The sequence below is a fragment of the Phasianus colchicus genome, chromosome 2 (genome assembly GCF_987193195.1).
Source record: "Phasianus colchicus chromosome 2, bPhaCol1.hap1.1, whole genome shotgun sequence".
NCBI lineage: Eukaryota > Metazoa > Chordata > Aves > Galliformes > Phasianidae > Phasianus > Phasianus colchicus.
The window spans coordinates 57,695,855-57,721,536 of record NC_143437.1 but is presented as its reverse complement, the minus strand read 5'-3'; the positions used below and the strand labels follow the sequence as shown (position 1 = coordinate 57,721,536).

The following is a 25,682-nucleotide window of genomic DNA, read 5'->3' as shown; positions in this document are numbered from 1 at the left end:
AAAGGATGGGGGAAAAGACGGCGAGAAGACAAGGAGAAAAAAGAAAAAAAAGGCGCAGCGCGTTATTTTCCAAAAGACCAAAAATAGCAGCGCGCTGCCGCGCAAGCCTCCTTATTATTCCTCCGGCGTCGGCATGCAACCGGGGATGCCGCACCTCGCAGGGCGCCGTGCGCTCCGCCACCGCCGACTTTAGCCGCCGCCGCTCGCTCTTCCACCCTCGCCTGCGCTGCCGCTGCCGCGAGTGCGGCTCCGGCGCAGCGGTAGCGCAGGCGAGGGAGGAAGAACGAGCGGCGGCGGCGGCAGCAGTTTCCCCTTTCCCCAGCCCTGGCTCGGCGGGCGCATGCTCACTTGTGCCCGCAGCCCTGGACCATATTTGTCAGGACCTACTCGAGAGCCGGAGAAAAAGAGAGAGAGAGAATTTGGGGGGGTAAGGAGCGGCGGGTTGCGAGCCGGAGCCGCCGGCCACGGACAGGGAACGGCGTCGGCGGCCGAAGGCCGGCGGTGGGGTCGGGTTCGGCCGTAGGTGAGGATGAAAGTTGGAGAGCGAGAGAAAGGCAGAGGCGCACCTCCTCGCCCTCCCTTACGAAACGCCGCCGGGGAAGGGAGGGGGCTTCTCCCCCCACCCGCGCGGCGGGGATGGAAGTTCGCGCCGGGGAAAGTGGGCAAGTGACTCGCAAGTGGCGGGGGAGCGGCCGGGGCAGGGGGTGCCTCCCCGCGCCCCAAGTGTGTGAGTGAGAAAGAGGAACAAAAGAAAGAGAGAGAGAGGTGCCTGCTATTTCTTTTTCTCTCCCCAAACACATGACGGGAGTACGCGCATCGAGCCGTGCCGCGTATCTCGGCGCAGCCACGGGCACGCACGTATGTGCATGTGCATAGAGCTCCGTATGGGGGAGGGAGCCGCCGAAACGCGCCGGGGGGGCCTTTTTTAGGGGGGGAGGGGGCTCCGCAGGGAGGGGGAAGGGAAGGGGAGAGACATTTTGCGGACTTGCCCCACCGCCGAGCCGCCGCTCGGCTCCATTTAACGCCGCTCGCGGGGCACCGCGGGGACAAACGCGATGGGGCCGGGGGGGGGGGGGGCGCGGGGCTGCGCGCTGGAGGGCGGGCAGCGGGGGGGATCCTGCGCTGCGCTCCCCCCCGGCCCCGGCTCTTTGTTCGCGCACGCCGAAGGACGGGGCGAGGTGCGGGCGCGGGGGGGCGAGGCGCGGCCGAGGGGGGGGGCGGTGCGAGAGCCCCGTTTTTTCGGTCGGAAGCGGCAGGCGGCGGCCGGGATGGACCGGTTGAATGTGCCGCGGATCCCCGTGCGCGAAGGCCGCGCTCAGCGCGCAGCGGAGAGTTTGGCGTTCCCGTCGCTCCCGCACTTTGTGTGCCTATGCGCGAGAGATATTTAAAATATAATCATCTCCCAATTTCCGCCATTTTGGGGAAAGTTTGCACACACATGCACATACCGAAAAAAAAAAAAAAAAAAAGCTAGCTTTTTTTTTTTTTTTTTTTTTTCAAGAGGCGAAAAAAAAAAAAGTCTTTAGCTCGAGTGCTCCGCGCCCGCCGCTGCCGTGCGGTGCGCGCTCCCGGGCCGCTGCGGCAGGCGGGGGGCGAGCGCGGGGCGGCCCCTGCCCGCTGCGGGCCGGCGGCTGTCACCCGCGGGCGGCGCCGGGGCTCCCGCGGGACGGCCCCGCGCTGCCCGCGCACGTGTGCGCCCGGACGGGGGGGGCGAGCGGCCGGCGCGCGGCTCTGCCCCGAGTTGCGCGCTCTCGGCCCGAGCGCCGCCGGGGGTGCGGCCCCGTCTCCCCCCATCGCTCTGTCTCCGCAGCCGGTGCATTAACAACAGGATATAGGCACACTTGTTCTCGCTAACGTGCGTGTGAGGCGGCGTTTTCGCGACGGGGGGAGGGGGAGCGGGATTTTTTTTATTATTATTATTGTGATTATTATTTTGGGTGGGAGCGGCCGCCCGGAGCGCGAGGCTGGAGGGAGCCGGGGGGTCGGGAGCCGCCGCCGCCCCCATTTTGTGGCCGCTTCGTCGGAGCGGCCGCACGCGACAGCGTGAGAGAAAAAGTTGGAGCGCGGGGCCGGGCTGCGGGCGGGCGGGGGGCGACGCGGCGCTGCCCTCCGCGGGAAGGGGCACCTCTCCGTCGGGCGATCTTCGCGTCGAGATTGGCTGCGAGCGGCCGAGGAGCAAATCCCGCAGCCCCCTCGGGAAAGAGAGCGCGCCCCCCTCCTCCTCCTCTTCCTCCTCCTCGCTGGGGGAGGGGAGGAGGGAGGAGAAGGTAAAATTTTCCCCTTCCACTCGGAGCCAGCCGCCCTTTCCCGGATCCCCGTCTCGGGGGGGAGGGTGGTGGTGAGGGGGGGGGGAAGGACCCGGTAAACAAGCGGAGTCCCTCTCTGGTTGTGCAACTTCCTCAGGAACCCTCGGCACCCAGTTCCTCTCCCACCCTCGCGCGCACCGCGCTCGCCCCCGCGCCGACCGGGGGTCCGTCTCCTCCCGCGCGCTCCCGTCGCTCCGGGCCGGGGGGAGGGGGGGGAAGAGAAAACAGCGGAGAGCGGCGCGGGGCGGCGGGAGAAGCGCGCTTCCCCCGCTCGAGCGCTGCCGGCTCGCGGCCGTCGGAGCGGGCGGCCGCTTTGTCTCGGCGCTCCTGCCCGAGCCCGGGCGAAACGCGGACCTGAGCACTCCGGGTTTTCTCCGCCAGAAAGTTTCAAGTGCGGCAAAACACGCCGCAAAACTGGCCAAGGAGGGACCTCTGGCGGTAGGCCGCGGGCAGCCGGCGGCCGCGCCCGGCGGGCCCCGCGCCGCTCCGCTCCGGCGGCCGCTCCGCGGCGCGGCTCCAGGCCGAGCGCGGCGGGGTGCGGGGCTCGGAGCGGCCCGGGCCGGCCCCGCGCACCGCCGTCGGCCGCCGCGTTCTTCGCAGCGCTCGGAGGCGCTGAGTAACGCTTCCTGGAAACGCGGCCCCGCGGGATGCGGCGGGGAAGGCCGTGACGCGCGGAGCCGTGCGGTGACCTGCGGGCAGCGGGACGGGCTGTGCGAGCCGTGAGCTGACACGGAGCGAGAGCCGCCTTCTCGTTGTTGTTCCGCTCGTTTTTGAGAGGCGCTGGGCTGAGCGCGTTCGCTTTTTTGTTTCTGCGCGTGAGTCAACGCTCTGCAGCGAGCGCTAACAATCAGGTGGAAAGTGTAAATACAACTCGAGAAGCGAACGCTCGACTTCACGCTGCTTTCGGAACGGCTCGCGTTCAGAATCAGAGCAGAACCTTCCCGCTGCGGCGTAAAGCCCCTTCGGGAAAGCGGTTCCTGCCCCCAGAAGTTCTCCCGTTCCCAGCAGCTCCGGTGAACATCCGCGCGGGCGGAGAGCTGCGGCTGGTGCGGTGCCGGTGCGATGCCGCCGCGCCGCCCGGGCGGCCCTTGCCGCGGGACCCCGCCGCTCCGCTGCGCTCCGCCGGTCCCAATGGACGCAGCGCGCCAGTGACGGCGGCTGCCGCAGCGCTCTCATTGGAGGGCGTTTCTTGTCAGCCGGGCAACTGTAGCGAACTTTGGGTTTGTTTGTTGCTGTGTATGGTTCTTATTAATTTCTTGAGTTTTTCTCCACTGTTGCTTTTAATAGTTCTGTTTTTCTAGAAAATGGTGGCGCGGTGAGCCCTTTCCCTCTGGCTGGTTCAGTGTTGTCGGGCATCACTCGGGTTGGCGTTTGTGGGTTATTCCCGTTACCCTTCATATTTTAATACCGCTGACAGGTAGGATTATGGAATGTAAGCAGTGGGTGTGAGGAACCAGGGATTACGTGGATGGGATTTACTGAAGACAGCAATGGTGTGCATGTAGCCACAGCTTATTATTGCTTCAGTAGTAGCGCTACTCATCACAATGGGAAATAGGGGCTCTTTGTGAACTGGAGATAAGGAGAAACGTAGCGACCAGTAATTAGGAGCTATGAAAAAAAAGTGAATTAATGGTTTAAGGATTGCAGACCCCGTGGAGGCTACTGAGAACAGGCAGAAGGGAGGAGAAGGGCATGAGCCAGGCGTGAGTGTGCAGAGGGGCTCACTGGGTGCTAACTTCTCTTCAGGACAATTTGACATACATCAGGTGATGCACAGTGTGAAGAACTGCATCGCAGTTCTTCCTGAGATGTCTGCAATGCAAATGGAAGGAGATGGTAGTTTTCTGTCACTCTGTGCCCAATTCAAGGAAATAGAAGAGGTTAACAAATGGGAGTAAATAAACTGGGAGTTGTATGCCAGTCTTAGTATCTGAGCGTCTTTAACCCCTATTCAGGACTGCACAGAGAAGGACGGAAACAAACAAGGTGTTGTAGAGGAGATCCTTCCTCAGAGCTCCTCAGGTACAACTTCTCTATAAACAAGTTGGAAGTTAGTGGTGAATTTCATTATTTGATGGAACAGTATCAGTATTGGTTATTGCAGTGTTCTGTGGATGTTTGAAAATGACAGAGTAGACAAAAGCTGTCTGTAACTGCAAATGTTGCCCAGTTCTGAGCATTGGTACCTGTGTTAGCTGCTGGCAGAGACCAGATTCAGATTCAGAACCCATTCTTAGTGCTGGTGCAGGCTCGCTCCTAACAGAGAACACAGTCTGCAGTTTGTAATGCCTGTGGCCAGGTTCCTTCTGTAAGGAAACAAATTTTAAGCCTATCTACGAGGAAGCAAGGCCAAACATACACTGTGTCCCTGGAGAGTGCAGCAGACAGAGAAGTAGCAAGAGATAAAACAAGAGGAAATAATAGTAAGGAGACAACATTGACAGGAAATCTGGTCCAATTCCTCTTATGAGTACTAAGGAGGGCAAAGAATTTTAAGCTTAGGTCCCCCTGTGAATATAATTCCTACCTACATATAGCTCATCTTTAAAGTAACTTATTTGTAATAAATTTCATGAGCAAAAGGCAAAGTAGTGGAATTGACACAAACAGTCCTTCAACACACAGAACAGTAGAGTAGTAGAACTGGTAAAGTCGTTTTTCAAGGATGAAAAATGAGATTTTGAAGGAAGTATCTGCAGATACTTATTTTAAGGCAACATCAAAAGAATTAGAACATTAAAAGAATTAAAACATTAAACAGATTTTAAAAGTGCATATTAAAATGTAGTGGGTACCCTCAAAATGTTTCATCGTTTCCTGCACTGTTCCTGTTGGGGTTGTTTTTGTTGAAGTACATAATCAAGAAGTGCAAGAAGTGGAAGGGTGAGAAGGAGACAAGTGTGTGGTGTGTCCTGCTTGAGCAGATAGTCATGAGAAGAAAAGTGGGCTCTCACTGGTTAGTTTATAGTGAATAGGAAGTAATTCTGGTTTCTCTGTGCTGCAGTTATGAGCAACTTTCCTTTGCTATAACTGTTGTTTTAAAGCTAGATTAAGCCTTAGTTTGCCTAAAATAAAAGGGGAGATGTGCTATGTGGGGTGGTTCTCTTGTGTTTGGCCTGAGTGTTATGATGATTCAGCCCTAGTAGTTTTCCCACACATATGTGATAAAGCAGATAAAGACAAATGTACCAGATCTGCAACCGCATCGGCTTCTAGGCAGTAGGGCATGGATATCTTTATCTGCTTTGATCATCTCCAAAGAGGAGGCAGTTCTGATACACACTGTCTCCTGCTGATCAGCTTCATTTCCCCTATGTACATCCCCTCCAGCCTGTGGATTCTCTGCCAAAAGTCTCCTCATTGGAGGTGACCAAAATAGTCATCTGTGGTATCTAGCTAAAAAGACTTGAGCCTTTGTTTCTGCATGTCTGTCAGGACTGGTGTTTTCAGCTCCATGCATGCCTATAAGGCATATGGGACATTGCTAGGGGCTGTAAGGATATCACCTCCTTTGATGTCTCTTTTTGTCTCTTGGACCTCACCCTCCTCACCTGCTGCTTCTTATAATCATGGAATCATGGAATGTCTTGGGTTTGAATGGACCTTAAAAACCATCCAATTCCAATCCCTTGCCATGGACAGGGTTGCCCCCCACAGGAGGTGCTCAAGGCCAGGTTGGATGGAGTATCTACAGCTTCTCTGGACAGCCTATTCCGGTGCCTCACCACCCACTGAGTAAAGAATTTCTTCCTCATGTTTAACCTAAACTTCCCCTCTTTTATTTTAAAGCCATTTCTCCTTGTCCTATCATTACCAGACTGAAAAAAGTTCATCCTTCTCATGCTTATAAGCTCCCTTCAAGTAGTGGAAGGCTGTAATGAGGTCTCCCCAGAGTCTTCTCCAAGCTAAACAAGTGCTACTCACTAAACCTTTCTTCTTAAAAGAGATGCTCCAGCCCTCTGATCACCTCTGTGGCCCTCTTCTGGACCTGCTTGCCCTGCTTGCCAACCTCTTTTGATGCAGCCCAGGATACTATCAGCTTTCTGGGCTGCAGTGGCACACTGCTGGCTCATGTCCAGCTTTTTGTCCATCAGGACCCCTCAGTCCACAGGGCTGCTCTCAGTACATCCTTCTCCCAGTCTGTCCTTATCTCTAGGATTGCTTCAACCCCAGTGTGACACTTTGCACTTGGCCTTGTTCATCCTCATTAGGTTCATGTGGGTGTACTTCTCAAGCCTGTGCAAGTCTCTCTGGATGGTGTCTCCCCCTTCTGTTCTGTCAGCTGCACCACTCAGCTTGGTATCATCAGCAAATGTGCTGAGGGTGCACTCCATCCCAAAGTCTATGTCATTGATGGATCTCTGAGGGACAGTACTCATGACCAGCCTCCACCACAGAGCCATTGACCACAATTGTCTGGCTGTGATCATCCGACCAATTCTTTATCCACTGAGTAGTTCAGCATTCAAATCCATAATTCTCCAGTTTAGAGACACGGGTGTGGTATAGGACCATGCTAAAGTCCTTGCACAAGTTTAAGTATCAGAAATACCAGCTGCCCTTCCTTTGTCCACTGATATCTTTGCTTATTCATAGAAGGTCATCAGACTGATCAGACATAATAGGGCCTTGGTGAAGCCATGCTGGCTGTTTAGGATCATCTCTACATCTTGCATGTGTCTTATTATCTCTTCCAGGAGGACCTGCTCCATGACCTTCCCAGGCACAGATGCAAAGCTCACTATCCTGTAGTTCACCTGGTCTTCCTTTCTCCCTTTCTTAAAAATGGGAGTAGTGTTTCCTTTTTTCCAGCCACCAGAGACTTGATCTGACAACCATGACTTTTTTTTTTTTTTTTTTTTTTTTTGCTCAGACCTCCTCTGGCTCTTTGTGTCTAATTTTACTTCTCCAAGAAAGAGCCATTAGCCTGGGGTGGGAGCTGGCATTAACCTCTCCTGGAGCAAAGCAACTCGACTGTCCCGGCGCCGTGTTTTCAGAATTCCTTAAAAGTAAAAATAAAAATACAAAGGAATGAGTAAATAGAATGGACGCACTGATCCAGATAGGTTATGCCAATCTGGTAATGCTGACTACTGGCTTTGCTTTTGAAAGCTCCTTTCTCTGCTGCCCAGTGACCTATACTGAATTGAGCCCGGTGGTTAGAAGTCACATGTGGTGCTTCCTTGTGTATTTCACAGGTGGCATCTTAGACTTTCAACATTTGGGTAGGTGTCGGTTAATTCTTTTAAGCACCGACTGAAATAAAAAAATCCTTCTATTATTACTTTCTGACGTACTCAGTACATAACCTGTAATTATTTCAAAAAATACTTGTAAGTTTAATTGGCATATTCTCTCCTATTTCTTTGCTTTAAGTCTTTAAATAGAGAATCTTTCACCAGGGGAATCTATCTCATTTTTAATGCTGTTATTCTCATTAGGTATCTTTTCTGTGAGCTACTCATTTGTTGCTGAACCAGTTGGTAAAATCTAAGGTTTTTTCTAAGGGATGTGTTTGATCTTATTTTACACACATGCTTATTTTAACGTTTTTCAGGGTTTTTTGTTTTTTTTTTTTCTTCACGTGTGTATATCTAGAGCAATGTCAATATTGAAATATTAAAATACAGTACGTTCCTCTCTAGATCTTGCAGCTTATGGCTCCTAGGACTAAACTGCAGTTGCATTCCTAACAGTGGATTTTGGAAAATGACTGTTTCAAGTTCGTACTAGGATGGCCTTACCTTCATGTCAGATGGCTCTTGGTGGCAGACGCAGGCACAGCCCTGTAGTTGCTTGGCCCTATAGTCATCTAGTATTTTAAAAACTTTCTGGAAGTGTTGTAGCAACAGAAATAATAGCAAATGAAATTATTATGGAGGGAGTTATACTAATTCAAAGAGCTACATCGGAGCTTTAAAAATGAAAATGAGTAGATAAGACATTCTGTAGTTCTCTTTCTAAAGGATTTCATCCTTTTTTAGTATCTCACCGCTGTAACAGTGTAATTGGTCTTTTTCTCCCTCTTTCTTATCAGCTTTAGATAGATGTAGACCAATCTTTCATCTGTGCAAGCTCAGTGAAGCCGGAAACAGATATTTTGTTAAGTGTAATTCCCTTTGTTAAATTCATTTCTATCTGCATTGCCCTGTGACCTTTTCATCCACATCACCAACATTTCTGAAAGCTGAAGAGGATCAGTATATAAAAGTACAGATTGTGCCCCTAATCTTAATTTTAAAAGGAAAACAATATCAAATACGTTATCGAACAATGGAATGTATTTTTATTGCTGATTGTTACCTGGGGTACTTTGTTAGGTGTAATTAATTAAAAATTGTTTTCTTGGGAGAAACATGTACCTTTCTGTTACAAAGATTTCACTTGGACTTGGTCTTTTTTTTCCCAACTGATTCTGTTCTGAAGCACGTCTGTAACACCAGTGGCACTATCAGAGGTGCCAGGACGTGCTGCAGTGCTTACTGTGGCCCACAGGTCAGCTGCCACTACGAGGAAGTGCTTCCCTGTTGCCTCCCTGGCCTCTTTCCACTTTTCATTATTCCTTCTGCAGGAACCTTTGGAATGTGTTTTCCACAATAAACAAACCACAGAGTGGCTGAGTAGAGCATCCACTAAATAGGGTTAGAAAATTGAGTTAATATAGAGCACAGCTTTGTCTGTGCCTAGGCAGGCCAGTTGTGGGGAGGATGTCATACCAGCAATCTTGGAGAAGTGTATTTTGTGTTCTATTTCATGGATTTCTGGGTAGATCAAATTTTCAGCTATTTCTTAGCAGCCTGGGTCTTGTGTTTTGAGAGAATTCTGGTGTCCCTGCCATTGTACTGCTTTTGAGTTTGGTGTCAGTGCACACGAGCTGCTTCCTTGCCTTGCTAAAGACTGGCTTCATGGTGGGCTTGGGATCTACAACATATCGTACTCTGGGCTCAGATCAAATTCAGTTTGTTTTGTGGGAGCTGCCCTGAGGTTTGCCTGGGAGAGTTTTTAAAAGGCAAGGTCTGGGGATTTAGGGAATTTCATAGTTCATAGTGGATTTGTTTGGTTTTGTTGGTATATTTTAATTTTTTTGTGCATTGATGATATGTTTTTCAGTATTTTCTCATAAAGGAAAACTACATTGAGTGATTGAAAAGACAAATTAAATGATTTAGTTCTTACTTCAGATGCATCACGTGGAATATGTGGCCTTTTGTCAGAGAGCCTTCTGTAGGCACACATTGTTGTTGGCCCATTGCTGAGACCTACCTGACCCATGGAGCAAAGGACAGTGTGGGCACTTTCAGTGTGAGCAGTGCTTACTGCTGAAGTCCATCTTTGTCCTCTTAATGTCATGTGGTAGTCATGGCAGTGAAAGTGCTCAGTGAGAGATATTATTCAAGGTGGTAAAAACTGCACAGTCCTGGAAACAAGGATGAAACCAAGGAGAAACACAGGGGAGGTCACACTGTTGACACAGTGCTGGAATAGTGGCTGGTTGTAGTGGTGTTCCACTGACTGATACAATTTTTCTAATGAAAAAAAAAAAAAAGAGTAAACTTAAATATTTTTCATACCACAAAGTTGATTAGCTAAGTGTTTTTCTCCTCACACTTTCAGTCAAAAGCTTCTGAAAGATCCACATTTACTTGTGCTTGGTTTGTATCTTTTTCTGTTGACTGAGAGGAAACAGATGTCACCCTCAGTCTTTTTGGATGTTCTAGATTTTCAGAGCTTTAATAGGTATTTGTGGAAATTAAATTTTGAGAGTAGGACCTATGTTAAATATTAAGATTTTGGAAAATAAGGTCAAAGAAACCTACCTGCCTATTTGAATTTCAAATACTGATACTTACAGGAAAAGTTTGTAGTCAGTCTGCAGATGGAAAATGAGGCTTAGAAAGTGTTAAAGGGTTCAAGGAGTGTTAATTTGAAAAGAAATAAGCTTTTGCTAATAGCTCACAACCTGAAGATATGACTCATTTTTGCCATAAATTGTTTCAATTGCTAGGCACAACGCTGAAGTCCCTTCATAGAGGGATTTGATGATTCAGATTCCACATCCAACAAATACTAAATGAGGTGCCAGGCCACAAAGTTAAAGATCACTGGATTGGTAAGAAGCAGAAAGGAGCAGTCAGTAAAGAAGCAGTAAGCTGGTGCCAGTCACAAATGGCCAATATTTCCATTTGCAGTTCAGTGCAACTGATGTCGACTTTGTGATAGAGAGAAGTGCTGGGCCAAAGCCAGGCACCAGTGGCAAGTGTGATGTGGTGGTGTTGCTTGTGTAGATAAACTTTTGCCACAGGGAAGAATGTCCAAATCCAGTATTTCTAAAGATAAGTATTTTCTCCTCTGCTTTCACTGTACTGAATCAGGGGGATCTGGTAAAATATGGTCTTGTGAAGCTGGAATATGCTTTCCTGTGCGTGTCTACATGTAAATGAATTTCACAAATATGAGCCAAATACGTGGTGAAACTCTGTGGAGACAGGCAAGGAATACCTGGGTCTCCTGAGTCAGAAAATGAAAATGAAAGATAGTTTTAAATTCATTTTGCAATTTTAATTTGAACTTGGGTAAAGCTTTCATATCATGTTATGAGTTATTCAGGAAAACGTAATATCTTCTTAACTTAATAAGCCCCTTTTAATAGTTCTTAATATATTTCTGTCTCATTCCCCAGAACAAATGTTTTTCTTAGGTATGCCTAATATATGTTTTCCCCATGCCAATTTGTTTGCAGTTTGAGATTTTGCTTTTCTTTCCAATTCAGCCTCATTACTAGCCTCCTGCTGTATAAAGGAGGGATTACTTTTTAATGTTTTCAGAAGATTTTCCCTTCCTTGTTGCTTTTACACTAGCTTATATTATCAGCATTGTCATCAGTTGTCCACGTTGTCTCTATGCCAAGAAGTGTTTAATACTAATCTATGAAGTGCGTTTAAAGAAATATCCAGTGGAATGAGCATTTTTAATATTTTCAGTTTAAAATCTTTTTTCTTTTTCCTTTTTTTCCTTAGTACATGCATCATGAATGAATCTGCCTCCAGCGGAAATGGCCAGGAGTTTGATGTATTTAGTGTTATGGACTGGAAGGATGGCATAGGTACATTGCCAGGAAGTGACCTGAAGGTAAGATTTGCAATTTTTGATAAGCAAAATACAAATTTTATGTGCCAGAGGAATGTATTTCACAAGCTGGTGTGTAGGTATCTGCTTCTATGAATAAAACATGAATCTGCAGCTCTGAGTTAAGAGACTGTAGCCTGTTAGCTTTTAGCTCCGGAGTCTCTTGATTCAGTTTCTGGTGCTGGCAAAGACAACAGTTATCCCTGTAGGAAGGCATAAATTAACACTGCCTCACTATACAGACAGAAGTAATCAAATGCACAAAATGCAAGAAATTTAAAATGTAAGTGTGAATATTCAGTCCATTTAGGGTATTATAGTGCTGTCTAACTAAGAATGCCTGTACTGTCACTGCTTTTCACAGTCTCATATTCTTAGTTCTTTTTATTTCTAAAAATATTTTATTTTTTCTGTGTTTTGTCATGTGGATGCCTAGCAAAATGAATAAAGTGAGTGCTTCTGAGATTGGTATAGTTTAGCGATTTGAATGGCATTGGAATAGTACTTCTAATTAAATTTTTCACACTGCATGTATTTACCCAAGTAAATTATAGCAGGGCGCTTTTTTGTTTTTGTTTTAATATTTAATGTATTAGTTTGGTTTTTTCTGGGGGGAGTGATACATTTTACTACGTCTTCAGGTTTCCCTGTCAGCATTAGCTAAAGGTGCAGCTTTGGTGTTAGAGGCTTCTTGCACTTTTTTTCCTGTTGATTATAGTGGATATTTTCCTATGATTCCATTTAGACAAACATTGATGATGTTTTCTAGAAGTCTGTTTTTTGAATCTCACTAATTTTTAGTTTCACAAATTGTTTTTAAAGTGTGTTTTTAAAGGCACTTTATATTCCTTGATGCCTAATACTATTTCTTGTGTTTGAAAGGGTAAAAATGTGTGAAACTCAGGATATGTATGTTGCAGGTGTTACTGTTTTCTTTGTGTTTTTGTTTGTTTTTAAAACACAGAATTTTAGAATAGAATCACAGATGAATTTTCTTTGGAAAAGACCTCAGGACTACCTTGTCTTGACCCCTCACTTTGAGCAAGATTAGGCTATTCCAGGCCTTTTCCAGGGCAGATTTGACTATTGTCAAGGCTAGAGATTCCAACATCTCTGGGCAGCTTGTCCAAGTATTTCACTGCCCTTATGGTGTTTGTTTGTTTGTTTGTTTGTTTTTTCCTTCTACTGATACTTAATTGCAGGTTCTTTCAGCTTTTCCTTACCTGTTATCTGTTGCAGCATCTGTGGGACTTGCTCCCATATCATAGAATCACAGAATCCCTAAGTTTGGAAAAGGCCTACAAGATCATCCAGCCCAACCATCCACCTATCACCAATCGTTCTCACTAAACCATGTCCCTCAACACAACATCTAAACATTCCTTGAACATGTTGATGTTTTTTCGATACGGGACACGGCAGACTATATCTGCTCTCACCAGAACTGTATAAAGGTGAATAACCAGATGCTTTGACCTGTGGGCTATCCTCTTGCTGAAACAGCTCTGGATGCTACTGGCTTTCATTGCTGCCACAACACTTAGCTGTCTTGTGTTCAGCTTGCCTGTGGGACCCACGTTTTTTTTCTGCAAAGCTGCATTCACACAGACAGCCTTGGGCTGTAGTGTTGCACAGTCATTCCACCCCAGGTGCAGGCTTTCATTCACTTCTGTAGTACTTCATGAGGTCCTGTTAGTCCCTTCTTTCAGCATGTAGAGCTTTTCTGAACAGCAGCCCAGCTCTCCAGTGTATTGACCCCTCTCTCCAATTTGGTGATTTGCTTTTGCTGCCTGTACACATATATACTTTTCTTGTTGTCTAATTGTGCTAGTTTGTTCTCCACCTGAACTTTCAGTTTCCAAATGCCATCATTGTATGCTTGGGCAGTGTCTCTGTATATCTTCTCTATGTCTCCTCAGTGTTACCTTCTACATATTTCCTCCCTTTGCATTTAAACTAAGTCAGAAGTTATCAGTTCTTTCCTTCTGGCCTTCATCCACATTTGCCTGACTTCTTGTGCATTGGCATGCATCTTGTGGTGTGAAAAGGTTGACCCTGGAGATATCTAAGTCTCCTGAGCCTGTTTACCCTTTAGAACTGTCTCCTATATGATCCTGCCAAGTAAATCTCTGAGCCAGCCAATATCTGCTCTCCTGAAATTCAGTGCTGTTATTTCAGGGTTCATTTTGCTCCCTTCAGACTTCACTGTCTCATGGTCACTGCTTTGAATGCTGGCATCAGCCTCTACATCCCTAACAAGTTCTGTATTTTTTTAATAAGATCAGAATTTTAAAATTCCTTTACTTTTTAATAAGCAAAGTTGTGTGAAAGGTAAACATAATACAAAAATGTTTGAGGAAGAATTACAAAAGGGTGAAAGTCAAGAAAATACAACTACATCTTATTATTCACCAGTACTTGCTTTGTTCTTTTTTCCCTGTGTTAAAAGAAACAAAACAGAAGCAAAAGTTGGCTCATTAATTAGTAGAGGAATAGGAAAGTTTTCATATGAAGCAAGCAAAAAAACTGAGAGATGTAATTGAGCATAATTTCAAGAAATCATGCAAGATACTACATTCTGAAAGAAAGTCTGGGCTTCATTTTGAGGTTGTTCTTATGGCCAACTAATTGTTAGACACAAACCAATAATTGATTTTTGGATAGAAACTCTTTCTTTTGTCCAGGCGTTGGAGAAAACACTGAGAAGTGAGGTGGTAATGTACAGAGAATAATGAAAGATTATTCTTCAGAGAGAACAGGGCAGGTAGCTATTTTTTTTAATAACATAAGATGAAGGGGATACTCAAAGAAATCTAAGTGGAACCATTCTAAAAGTGAGTGAAGGAAAAATATTTTCTAACAAGGCAGAATTACCCTGAGGAACTAAGTGGACTAGAGAACATCAAGACTCAGCAAAAGGCTAGACATTTATGTAGATAAGAAAACAGCTGGGAGTGTTAGAAAAGTCAGGATTTTAATCTTCTGAGAGAATTGTAACAACTAATCTTTTGGGAATTGCTTCAAATAATGATGGTTAAAAGGGTAACTAATCCCATGAAGCTGTAAATGTGATCATAAAAAAATATGTTATACTCTTTGTGGAATTCACAGAATAGGGTTGATTCAATTGTTTTTCCTGAACTGTCCTGATAAAAGACTATTTTAGTACTGTGTTCTGGACCTCAACAAAGTGGCCTTGTGTAGAAGTTGCTTCTTGTAAACTTGCATGTGTCTTCCAGAATTTACAGTAACCTCATTCCACTAAAGATATCAAATGATTGCCATTTATTTAGACTGAAATACAATTGAAAAATTCAGTGAGAACAGTGTAGTGGCAGTGTGTACAAATCCAAATATTGTGTTTTTCTATACTGGTAAAAAATTGGAGTTCTTGTTTTTTTATGTAATAAATAATATGCAATAGCTGAACTGTACAGTGAATTATATGTTGCTTACATCTAGCATATTTTTCTCTTTATAAAATATTGGAAAAAAATGTTGTAGGTTAAGCACACCAAATTTTGAAATGCTGCTTTTTAATATAGAGCTACTTGAACTCCTTATTTTTAGTCACAGGGTATTTACCTGTCTTTCTTGCTTGCATGAGGAAGTTTCATACTTACTTTTCCATACAGATATTCTAAGAGAACTCTTTCCTTGTGTGTCATATTAACACCCAACCTCATCAATAGAAATTATCAGGCAAGTATAACTGATGTAGCTGTAGTAAGAACAACTTTTTTTTTAGAACCACTTCAGTTTTGTGAATACAAGTTCTTCTGTGAATGAAGTGAGGTAAAAACCATTTTAAGTAATGCCAGTGCTTGAAACATTTACAAATCATTTTTCTCAATATTTTCTAAACTTTGTTTATTTAACTTTTCTAATGACACAACCAGAACAACCAGATATAGATAATAATTTATTCTTTTCTTTTTATTACGAAGTCCTGTGGCCAGTTTCATGCTAACTGAACTTCATGGAGAAATACTGCACCAGGGGGCAGTCGGTTCCCAGCTTAATGAACGTAAGAGAGCTGCATCAGACACCAAGCCTCTGTTCTCAACCAGCCCATGGTCTCTTATCTCTTTTAAAATTCATAAAATGCTAAAAATGTTTTCTTCAGTGATTTTCTGCAGTGTTAGTTGTTAGATTTTTGTCAGCTGTAATTGGAGGAAACTGTACAAACACGTTCTCATGACAAACTTCCTTAAAAGTTCTTAGTAAAAACAGTCTTAAAGTAGTTAATATTTCTTGAATGTTACTTTGAGCATGTGACAGATAAATAGTGAGTGTTTGTGGAAAATGCTAGAATTTCAAATTATTCAAGAGAAAAAGAATTATGATTGTACAATATGATGCACTGAGGACCGAGAACAAAAATTTTATGTTAGGAGTTCTTTCAAGATGTATAAACCAGAAAACTTGAATTCCAGTAGTGTTTAAAATAGTTTACAAATCACAAAATGCCTTCATGTGGCAGATTAAGTAATACATGCTCTTCTGAAAAATGTCAGTGCTTACCAGTTACTCTGCATGGTGTGAATGTGAAATACATTTTTTTCTTGAAGTCTGAGTGCTGAGTGCAGGCAGTAACACCATCACTTCAAGATTTAAATGTACTCATTAAATTGGAAAAGCTGTAATAATTTATAATTACATCCTACTGTACTGACAGAAGTTTATGAAGTACTTTGTAACGAGTTTGTTCTGCAGTGCTTGTGTTTTGAAAGTGAACTGTTACAAGCTGCATGGACAGAGTTTTGGTCATTGATTCCAGTTTGCAAATTGTGATTGAACTGAAAAAAAAAAGACAGTAATAAATTTGATGGTGAAGAAATTAACCTGTAAATAGATCTGAGCAGCTAATCTCATAGAAAACTGGCTATAACAGCAGAACAGGAATGGCAGAATTCTGGCCAGCTAAGCAATAGTGCTGGGTATTTTGAGCCGTGAAGTAAAGAAGGTGGCCATGACTCAGAGTGTTGTGTTTTGGACTGTGCAGATAGCCCAAAGCAGCAGCCTGCACCTTTTCACCTGCCTGTTCTGAAATCCACACACACTCGCTTGAGATAATTAACGTTTTGAAAGCAAGTTACTCTTCTTTCGTGTGATTATATGGCAGAAATACTAGTGCAGCACTTTCCTTGCATAAAGCCAGCTCTGCTTTCCTGCAGTGTCATGGGCTACACTTCGAGTCGAGATGGTGAGTTCTTCCACAGGGTGCAGGTTTCTGCAGGAAACATCATCTGTGGGGTGCCAGTTGTCCCTGCCAGGAAGATACTGTCTGAGAGAGGTGCTTGTTCCCCTTCAGGGAAGCTGAGAAGAGGTAGCTCAAGGAAGAAAAAGCAAGTATTGATAGACTTCCTTAGGCCACAAGTGAGTCCAAGCAGATCTAGTGGTCTCTTGCCACGTGGAAATGGCTTTCTTCTGTTGCAGTCTAATGTAATTAATTAGCCTATGTTGTGTCTCATTGCCATGGATTTTTTTACTAACACTGTGCCTTGTGAAAAAGCTAATTTTACCTTTACCTTTGTTAAAAAGAAAGACCAGAAAGGAAATCTCACTATTAAAATTGCTAAAACTCCTAAGTCAAGGAATGACATAATTAAATTTCTCTTGGCTCGTTGTGTGTAGAGCCTACTGCACTGAAGAAATAGGATTGAAACATGCATGGTTAATTAGTTAATAGCAATTCTCTTCTGCATCATTTACTGTAGGTGCTGTGAGTCTTGTAAATATCCAGGCAAAAGACTTCAGGAAGAATAAGGAATAATTAGTGAGTGGTGCAGGTGAGTCCCACACAGGAAGGTTTGGTGCTGCGTTTGCTGGTACCGCGGCCTTCCTGCGTGGTGCTGAACAACTTGGTGAAACCAAAATTTGGCAGGTAGCCATTCATTATCTATTTGTCACTTGTTTGAGTCCCCTGGGAGATATTAGCATCTGGTACTTAGAAATACTCTGACTGAAATAATTCAGAGCCAGGAGTGCTTTGCAGGTCAAGTTCTGGATCAATAAGCGTGTTGGCAGACAGGAGTATAAAAATACCCAACAGAGCCTTGACTCCTGACTCTGGCACGGGTTTATCTGTTACCTTAAGAAAGCCTCTTTAGTTGCAATTTCCTCATCAAGTGGAGATAAGGCAGTCTGAGGAGCAATTGCTGAGAAGTCCTAAGGCGCTAAGATAATTCTTGAGTAGTCTGGAAGGAAAAATTAAAAGAGACTGAAGATGTCTAAGAATCAAATAGCTGAAGTTTACTCCAGACAAGACTGAGAGTTGAGAAATGTCCATCTCTCTTACTAGAGGTAAATGTTTACTGATGATACCTGGGCTTTCAGTTGAGAAGTGATGATGTTCCTATTATCGTTGGGGATGAGTTGTAATTTGATAGTAAACCCTTCAATTGTTTCCTGCTTGTGCCTGCCTGGGTAAGGGCATTTGGATAAAAATTGTTACTTCTTTATTACTTCTGGATTACTCTGTTGCACTGTTACTGAAGCACTTTGAAATCAATTATGGATCGCTTTAAGTGCTTGAATTGTGCCAGCAGTGATTCCAGTGGAGGGGGTCTGGATCTGCCAGTTGATAGTGGTGTGTGGAATTTAATCTATGATGGTGATGATTTAGGGAACCCTAAGTATGAAGGGATCCTTCTTAGCTTGTTTGTTGTTTTTGTTCTGTTTTTGCCATGCTTGACAGAGCTGCAGCGTCCAGGCTGCGTTTGCCTTTACCTTCAAATGAAGGGAATAGCCAGGTGCCAGTACACATTTCCCTATCCTTCTTTATATATGAAAGAATCAAAATGGTGTGTCCAGGCAAGCTGTAGAAATCAGGTGTTTGTCAAGGGCTTTGAAATGAGCTGTGAGCAGGGTTCTCAGAGTGATGAAGAGCTAGTAAGAGGTATTCCTGTTTCATTTGGTGTGTGGCTAACAGCAGAGGTTTTGTTTCAGAAGTTATTTCCCACTGCATTGTAACAGGTATTGTTAGAGAACCTAAAGCTTTTGGGGATACATGCTCTTGTTATTTCAAGTTTGTTTGTTTGCTTATTTTTAGAGAAAATAAGCAGTCATTCTACTTTCAAACAATGGAGAGTAACCTCAGTGGTTGAAAAAAAAGTATAAAATACCTAGCAGCTGCCTTGTTTTCTGAACACTATCCAGTTTGTAGCTGAGGCAGTGTTTCTGTGGAAGAAAATAGTATGTGGTCACACATGTGAAGGCTTTATCATACATATGCACTAAGAAAAAGGTAGTGGTTGAACGGACAAGTTCTGGCACTTACTAACTCAGTCAAATAATATTTTAAAATCGTTTGGCATGTAGTGGGATGTGGTTGGACATATAATGTTTATGGGCGATTCCTTTGCTCTGAAGAGAGGTGGAGCTGTAAGATGCCTGAACGCCTCAGTATGAGCAGTCCTGCTGAAACCACTGGAGATGTCTATGATTAAAATCAAGAACGGTGATAACTGTTTGCTAGGTAGAGATTCAAGTACAGTTACTGGGATTGTATGCCTGGAGGCCCAGGTGTCCCAGTGCCCTCTTCACAGACTGCTTTTTAAGTCACTTAAGTTCAGTTACTTTGTAGCCCTGATGAACATATACTCAATTTGTTTTGGATAATACAAATTTTGAGGTTTTCATCTGAGTCAGTCTACTGTCACACTGCTGTGTGGTCAAGGTAGGTTTTATTCCTGAAGTTATGGTCAGAGTGCAGGAACAATTATATATATTTCTATGAGCTCTTTGTCCTAATCTTGCCCAGTAGATGGTACTGTTGGCCATGTTTTGTAATTTATTTTGAAGTTGTTCATTAGGTGATTTTTTTTTAATTTGTCTTCTGCACTTCACCTGCTCTTCCTTTTTCATCCTTTTTATTTCTGCCTGCTCTCCTAAATATCATTTTTACCCTGTAGAAAACAATAGTAGGCTTTATTCTGATTTGATCTCTGTGAGGTCTTGTGCACTTTTGAAAAGCAGAAGTAACAGTTGGTTGCAATAGTTTGATATTTGTTGCTCTGGCTTAGATACATACAGCAGCAAGGAACTAATTTAAAAACTGAATTGTGTATATTTTTTTTCCCAATAGATTTGCTTTTCTAAGAACTGATTTGTCATGTGATCGACTGTCCTCATTCTTTGCAAATTTATTTGTATTTCACATTGATTGATAGATATACTTAGCATTTTTACCAGATGAGGAACAAGATAACTAAAAGCCCTTTTAACATATAATTCCCCCTAAATAAAGCTAAATAAAACTACAGAGTGCCTTCCAACCTGCATGACAAAACAGAGAACCTTTATTAGAAATAAGAAAGTGCTGAAGCCAGTGGAGAAGGGATAGAGGCAGTCTGCCTGTGATGTTATGCGTAGTCAGATTCTGGTCCCTTTTCACTAAAAAAAGTGAATTTCTGCAGTTGAGCACATGGTGTGCAAGGCTGATCAAGGGCCTGGAGTACCATTTTCACAAGAGGAACAGAAGCAGCTTGTGTTTAGCATAGTAAAATGAAACCTAGAAGTGCAGAATCCCTCAAATCAGAGGTATACCCAGAGAGTAAGTGCTGGGAAAAAGAAAGAACAGAGTAATGTTGGGTTAAGAACAAATGAGAATAAATTGACTATATTGAATAATAATAATAATAAATTGAATATATTTAAATGGGAAGTTAGAGGAAGGTTTTTCAAGTAAGAGCTTTCAGAAAACTGTTTTTTAGAAAGTATATTTAAGAAAGGGGATTTCATTAGAGTTTGCAAAAAGTGCATACACTTCTGTTTTGCAGCTGAAGAGTCTATGAAGTACTTTGTCCGGTACAATTGCCTGCAGAAAACAAAGGTTTTGTTACAGTAATTCATTATATTATATTCTAATTCTGTGGACATTTTTATGCAATTTTAATTTTTAAAAAAAATGGTTTATAGTTAGCAGTTTTGAATCCTGCAGAAAAAGCTAACATACAAATAGTCAGAAATGGTTCAGAAAGTATTTGTAGTGTTTGATCATTGTATGTTTAAACCTTGATTTTCCTGAATGTATTCTTTTGTTGAATGAAAATTAAAATGTTCCCAGGGGTTGAATTGGCACTCAAATAAGCTGAAGTGCTGGTATATCAGGAAATCATTTCCTGAGGATGTGAAAATGTATCTCAGCATCAAGTGGAAGTAATGTTTGGATGGAAGTTACTGTTTAATTTCCTTTTGATCCTTTAGCAGGAAACTACTAAGCAGGGCAGTTAAGTGAGTTCTGTGTTGTATACTTAATCACTAACAATTGTACTCATTCTGCCAACACAGTTTACGATACATGTTAAACGAAAAGAACTGCAGTAAGTTTAAAATGTGCATTTTTGCCTTTGTGGCTCATCTGTAGGAAGCTCTGAAAGTGAAACTTTCTACTTAATTGTTACATTTATTTGTATTTATTTTACTGTAGGTTTGCTCAGCAAAACTTTTGAGATTTCTTCCTCTTTTTCTTCTTATCTTTTAAGACCATTGTTTTCTCTGGATAGAATAGAGGATTGATTTTCTTTTTCAGAGCTTACTTAATGTTTGCAAATAGGCATTTGGCAAAAGTGAATTAAATTCATACTCAGCAACATTTCTAACTTATTCTTTTAAACACTGAAGTGATAAAAATTAAGCTACTTTATGAGATTATTTTAAAAGTACTTGGTAATTGTCGGACTTTGTTTCCATCTGTTTTACCTTAATGTTTTCCATCCATGTTTGCTTTACTGAAGACAGGTTTAAGGAAAATGCCTTAATCCAATGCAAATTTATATATTTACTTGAGGAATTTTGTGACTAAGAAAGAATTTTTTCCTTTTTTCCTTTGTTCTTTTTTTTTTTTTTTCTTTTCTTTTTTCTTTCTTTCCTATTATCTTCTTTAAAGATAGAAGAGGCTTAATTTTTTTTATATGGACACAGACACCACCACCATTAATATAAATCCCTTTCTGTCATCCTTCAACAACAGACATGGCAGCTCTTGTTCTGTGAGGCCTTTGTGCGATATGTTACTCTGCACAGATATCTATACTGTTTTCAAGCAATTAACCTGTGTCATAAGTTTTCCATTGCTGTTCTTCCTTGACTAAAACCAGAGCATGACTTGCTAGATCTGAGGCATTTTTCTGGTCAGCTGTTGAGAGCTCATTGTGCAGAGGTTTTAGTTTGGAAAACAGTGAGCTAAACCAGTTCTGTCTGCTGCAAGTTCATGGCTGAACGCTTGCGAGGGTTAAGCAGGAGGCCCTTGGCATCCATAGAGACAAGGCTGTGAAAAAAGCAGGACTGTAGGAGTCAGACCTGGCTGGTGGCCTACAACCAGTGTCACGCTGTCCTGCCCAGTGAGACAGGGAATGGTGGTCATGCCCAGCTTTAGCCCTAAAGCCTAAGCCCAGTTTAATATGCTATACTATTTCTGCTGTGAGCATCCTCAAGTAAAAGAGTATCCAGGAGCAGCCTCTCTGCAGTCATCTATTTTTAGGTATTTGAGGCGTGTCAGTCAGCCCCCTGGAGTCCGAAGGGCAGGCTAGTGTCAGAGTGGTGGATAAGGGCTTAACACAGATCAGGCCATACAGGAAAGCTTTGGATATCAACTGAACTCTTCAGAAAGACCTTTAGCGTGTCTATGTTTGTTGTGGCCAGTCAGCCACTGAAGTGCAGCACAGCATTCAGGTCTGTACCTGTGTCTTCCTGCTGAGCCAGCTGCTGCTGTAATGTGCTTTGTAGAAACAGTGAGGTTTTGCCTCTAGTATCCACCATTTTCTGAGGCAGCAGACAAAGCGCAAGTAGCAAAAATTAGCTCAGCGAAAGTAGGAACCAGATGGGGTGCTGAAGTCAGCTGTGAGACACAGGGATCCTCTTCCAAATGGTAACTCTGTTTCTCTTCATTGGAGCAGCGTAAATGTCTGTCCACAAACTTGAGTGTGAGCGTGTGGTGTTAGGGTATTTAGTGTCCTTTCAAAGCTGAACTCGTGGTCTTTCAGTCCAGATGGATTTGTTGGCAGCTTGTCCACAATTGCATTTCTGTTGCAAACATAGCTGATTTTAAGCAAAAAACTTGGCTTTCATTCAGAACCACTTGCAGACCACAGCAGGGCCCAGTATAAGTGGACATGCTTCATCCTATACTCTCCTGAGGCGCGGAGGGGCACAGTGCCAGGACTTTCCTGAGGCACAATGCTGGGCAGTTTTTCTCCTTATTTACTCAATGTAAAATTGCCTAGTTAGTGATACAGAAATATGCTTAACGCTACTGCTCTGAAAAAGCATTCCAGGAGGTAGGTACAGGGGAGCTTTGAAAGACTCTCCCAGACCAATTTTTTTCTGTTGATCTTCTTTGATCAGAGCACCTCACTTCTAGAGACCTTTGATAGAGCTCGCATAGTTACACCCCCTTTGCTATTTAAAGTAGACTGTCACAGACAAAATACTGCCTTCAGTTCAACCCATACACCCAGCTGGGCCTGGAAACCAAATAGTGGCTGGGAAGCGGGAGGTTTATTTTCGTCTGGTAGCACAGTAATTATTACGGCATTTGGAAGACGCTTTTCTGCTGGCGGCAGGATGGTATAACTCACAGTGATGCTGTGTAAGCACAGCATGTGGGATATTGTTGAGCCTTGCTTCTGGCTGACAGTAATATCACATTCAGTGTGTAATTAAACAGTTCATAAACTGCCTTGAGATGTTTGTTTATGGGCACTTTATAGCAGAGAAGTGCAGTGTTTTGCAGGATGCTGGAATTTTTGTGCTCTGCAAAGCATTTGTATTTGATGTGCCTTTTCTTTGACACAAATACTTAGTGACTAGAGTGCATTGTTTTGCTGTTGATGAAAGACGTACTGCTAGGTGATTTTCCTGCAGATTTCTGTTACTGATTTTTGCTTTCTGATATTTTAGCTAAATAGCAAACTACCTGTATCAATACTTTAGTAAACTATAGTTTTAGATAACAAAATGAGTTTGTGTTTTGCTTTTCAGAAACAATGCTTGTTTACAGGGGGATAAGCAGAAACACTTAGAAATTGGGTAATATGGTGATGATGATGTAAGAAAGTGCTAGTAAATTTTTGCTGCACTTAATGCCACTTGTTTTGTTTCTACCAGTTTAGAGTGAATGAATTTGGAGCCCTGGAGGTGATTACAGATGAAAATGAGATGGAAAGTGTTAAAAAAGCCATGGCTACCACCACCTGGATGGTTCCAACTGCTCAAGAAGGTCAGATAAGAAGTCACTGAAGTTTTCTGTTGTAGACTGTAGTTTATATAATGTACCAGTTTTTCTACAAGATTGCCCCCCAAATTAAAATGAAAATGAAAAACTTATTTGCTTAATGCAACAAGTATCTCTGATGATCCTACCTGTTTCATTGGATGCTGATAATTATGAAGTAAATGTATTTTAAGGTAAAAGGAAATAATTCCATTGTTAAACATCTGAAGTTGAATTATGGCCACAGTTTTCTCTTACAATATTTTTTTTTTTTTAAGTTTAGAATTAGTATTTTTGTGTTTAATTTCAAAAGTAGTCAACTTCTTACTCTAAATTGTTCAGATTTTTTTTGCTGTTATTTTTATTAAGCTAGTTCTCCAGACTGCTCACAGACCTACCTGACCTCCTACAGTGTTCATTTCTGTCTGTAAACAGCCTTTGTGTAACATTAGTTGCTACTCAACTACTACCACCAAGCTCAGTTTATGTCTCTGCACTTTTTCCTTGCTTCTGCTGACTATACTTTATCACAACATTAAAATTAGCATGTAATAACCATTTACATTTATCATGAGTGGTGACATTCTAATAGTTTTGTAGTGTCTGTCTACATAACAAGGTGCAAAACAAGATACAGTGTGTCCTTTTAATAAAGTATTGATGTGAGAAAACGTTTCTAATGTCCAGGGGAAGTTGGTTTACATGGTCCACAATTCTGAAAATTTTGATACAATGATGGAGCAGCATGAAAGAATATCACAGCTGTTTTTGTGGTTGCTTACAACTACTTTTTTTTTTTTTTCCTTCTTTTTCTATATTATATTTTATCAATTTTCTTTTTGAATATGCATTCTGCAAGTTGAGAAACGGAATTTGAAATTCTGTTTTAATAATCATCAGTAGCCTTTCACAAAACAGAATAAGCAAAATCAATGAAAGTATTCTTCTGCTGTTGCCCCATCATCATGTGACTTCTATAAATAACTGAAACATTTATATCAATGGGAAAGTAGCTTGGACCTCAGCAAGAAGGTCTGAATCTTCACATTACTACTTTTGGTCTATAGGTTTCCAAGTCAGTACTTTTAAAATATTCAAGATTCAGATGTGTGATGAGAGTGACAGTGACATAATAGTGTAGTAGTGCAGCAGATTCTCTCTTGAGAAGACTGAGAGATTACAGTTGCCTACAATAGAACATATCTTCATCCCCTACTGTCCAATAAGCCTGAAAAATCTTGCTACTGAATTCAAGTGTGTTTTTGGGCACATAAACATCTTAAGCAATCATCACAGATATCTTGCACAGTCTTTGATTAATTCGTTGTTCCCCAAAGATATAATACTGCTAAAATTTTCAGTTATGTGAGGAAATGGTTGATTTGGACTGCTAATGACTCTGGAGAGTAAATATATCACATAAATAATATACTATTTGAGTGGAGACAGTCTGCACACAAGAGTTCATTTGACTCAATTTTTAAAGACAGTTTTTGGTGTTCAAACAAAAGAAATAGTGACTTGGAATTTACCTTTCGGGAGTACAAAGTGAACAGCCTGCTTTAGGAACTGGAGAACTTCAGTGCTGAATACTTGACTGTGAGCAAAAGTAACAGCAAACTCCCCTAGGCTACAGTCTCCCGAGAGGAAGTCATAGCTTAGGATAAATTACTAACATACTGTTTTAAAATCTATTTGCTACAAATTAGTTGTTTGTTTGTTTGTTTTTCACTTTTGGTAGACCTCGAGGTTGTTGAGCAGTAGCTGCTACAGTAGAAGACTGAAATGCAGTTAGTGATTTATTTCCATAAGTAAGGTATAAACTATTAAAAGATAACTTCTCCCCAGATGACCCTACATGTCAAAAATGAGTCATGTCAGTGCAACATGAGGTGATGAACTCTGCAACAGCAACTCTCTACATAGTCAGCACAGTTCCTATCACAAAATTCACTCTTTCCATGAGCAGCAACTTCAAGCAGTGTCAGTGTGCCAGTGATGCCAGGAGAATGAAATCAGTAGATTCCTTC

General features: G+C 42.8%; 1 protein-coding gene across 10 annotated transcripts in view; it reads left to right on the top strand.

The window, feature by feature from the left end:
• The first annotated feature begins 283 nt into the window (after positions 1-283).
• Positions 284-25,682, top strand: part of L3MBTL3 (L3MBTL histone methyl-lysine binding protein 3) — a 76,309-nt gene continuing 50,910 nt past the window's right edge. The window contains exons 1-4 of one of the 10 annotated variants that reach the window (XM_031610443.2): positions 3,133-4,331; positions 10,315-10,419; positions 11,327-11,438; positions 23,547-23,658. In XM_031610443.2, the coding sequence (XP_031466303.1) occupies positions 11,337-11,438; positions 23,547-23,658 (214 nt within the window). In that variant the 5' untranslated portion in view covers positions 3,133-4,331; positions 10,315-10,419; positions 11,327-11,336. Of the gene's footprint in view, positions 524-543; positions 766-787; positions 859-1,699; positions 1,856-1,894; positions 2,268-3,132; positions 4,332-10,314; positions 10,420-11,326; positions 11,439-23,546; positions 23,659-25,682 lie in introns of those variants that run through there. The other 9 variants (XM_090135805.1, XM_031610425.2, XM_090135802.1 and 6 more) reach the window with 9 other exon arrangements.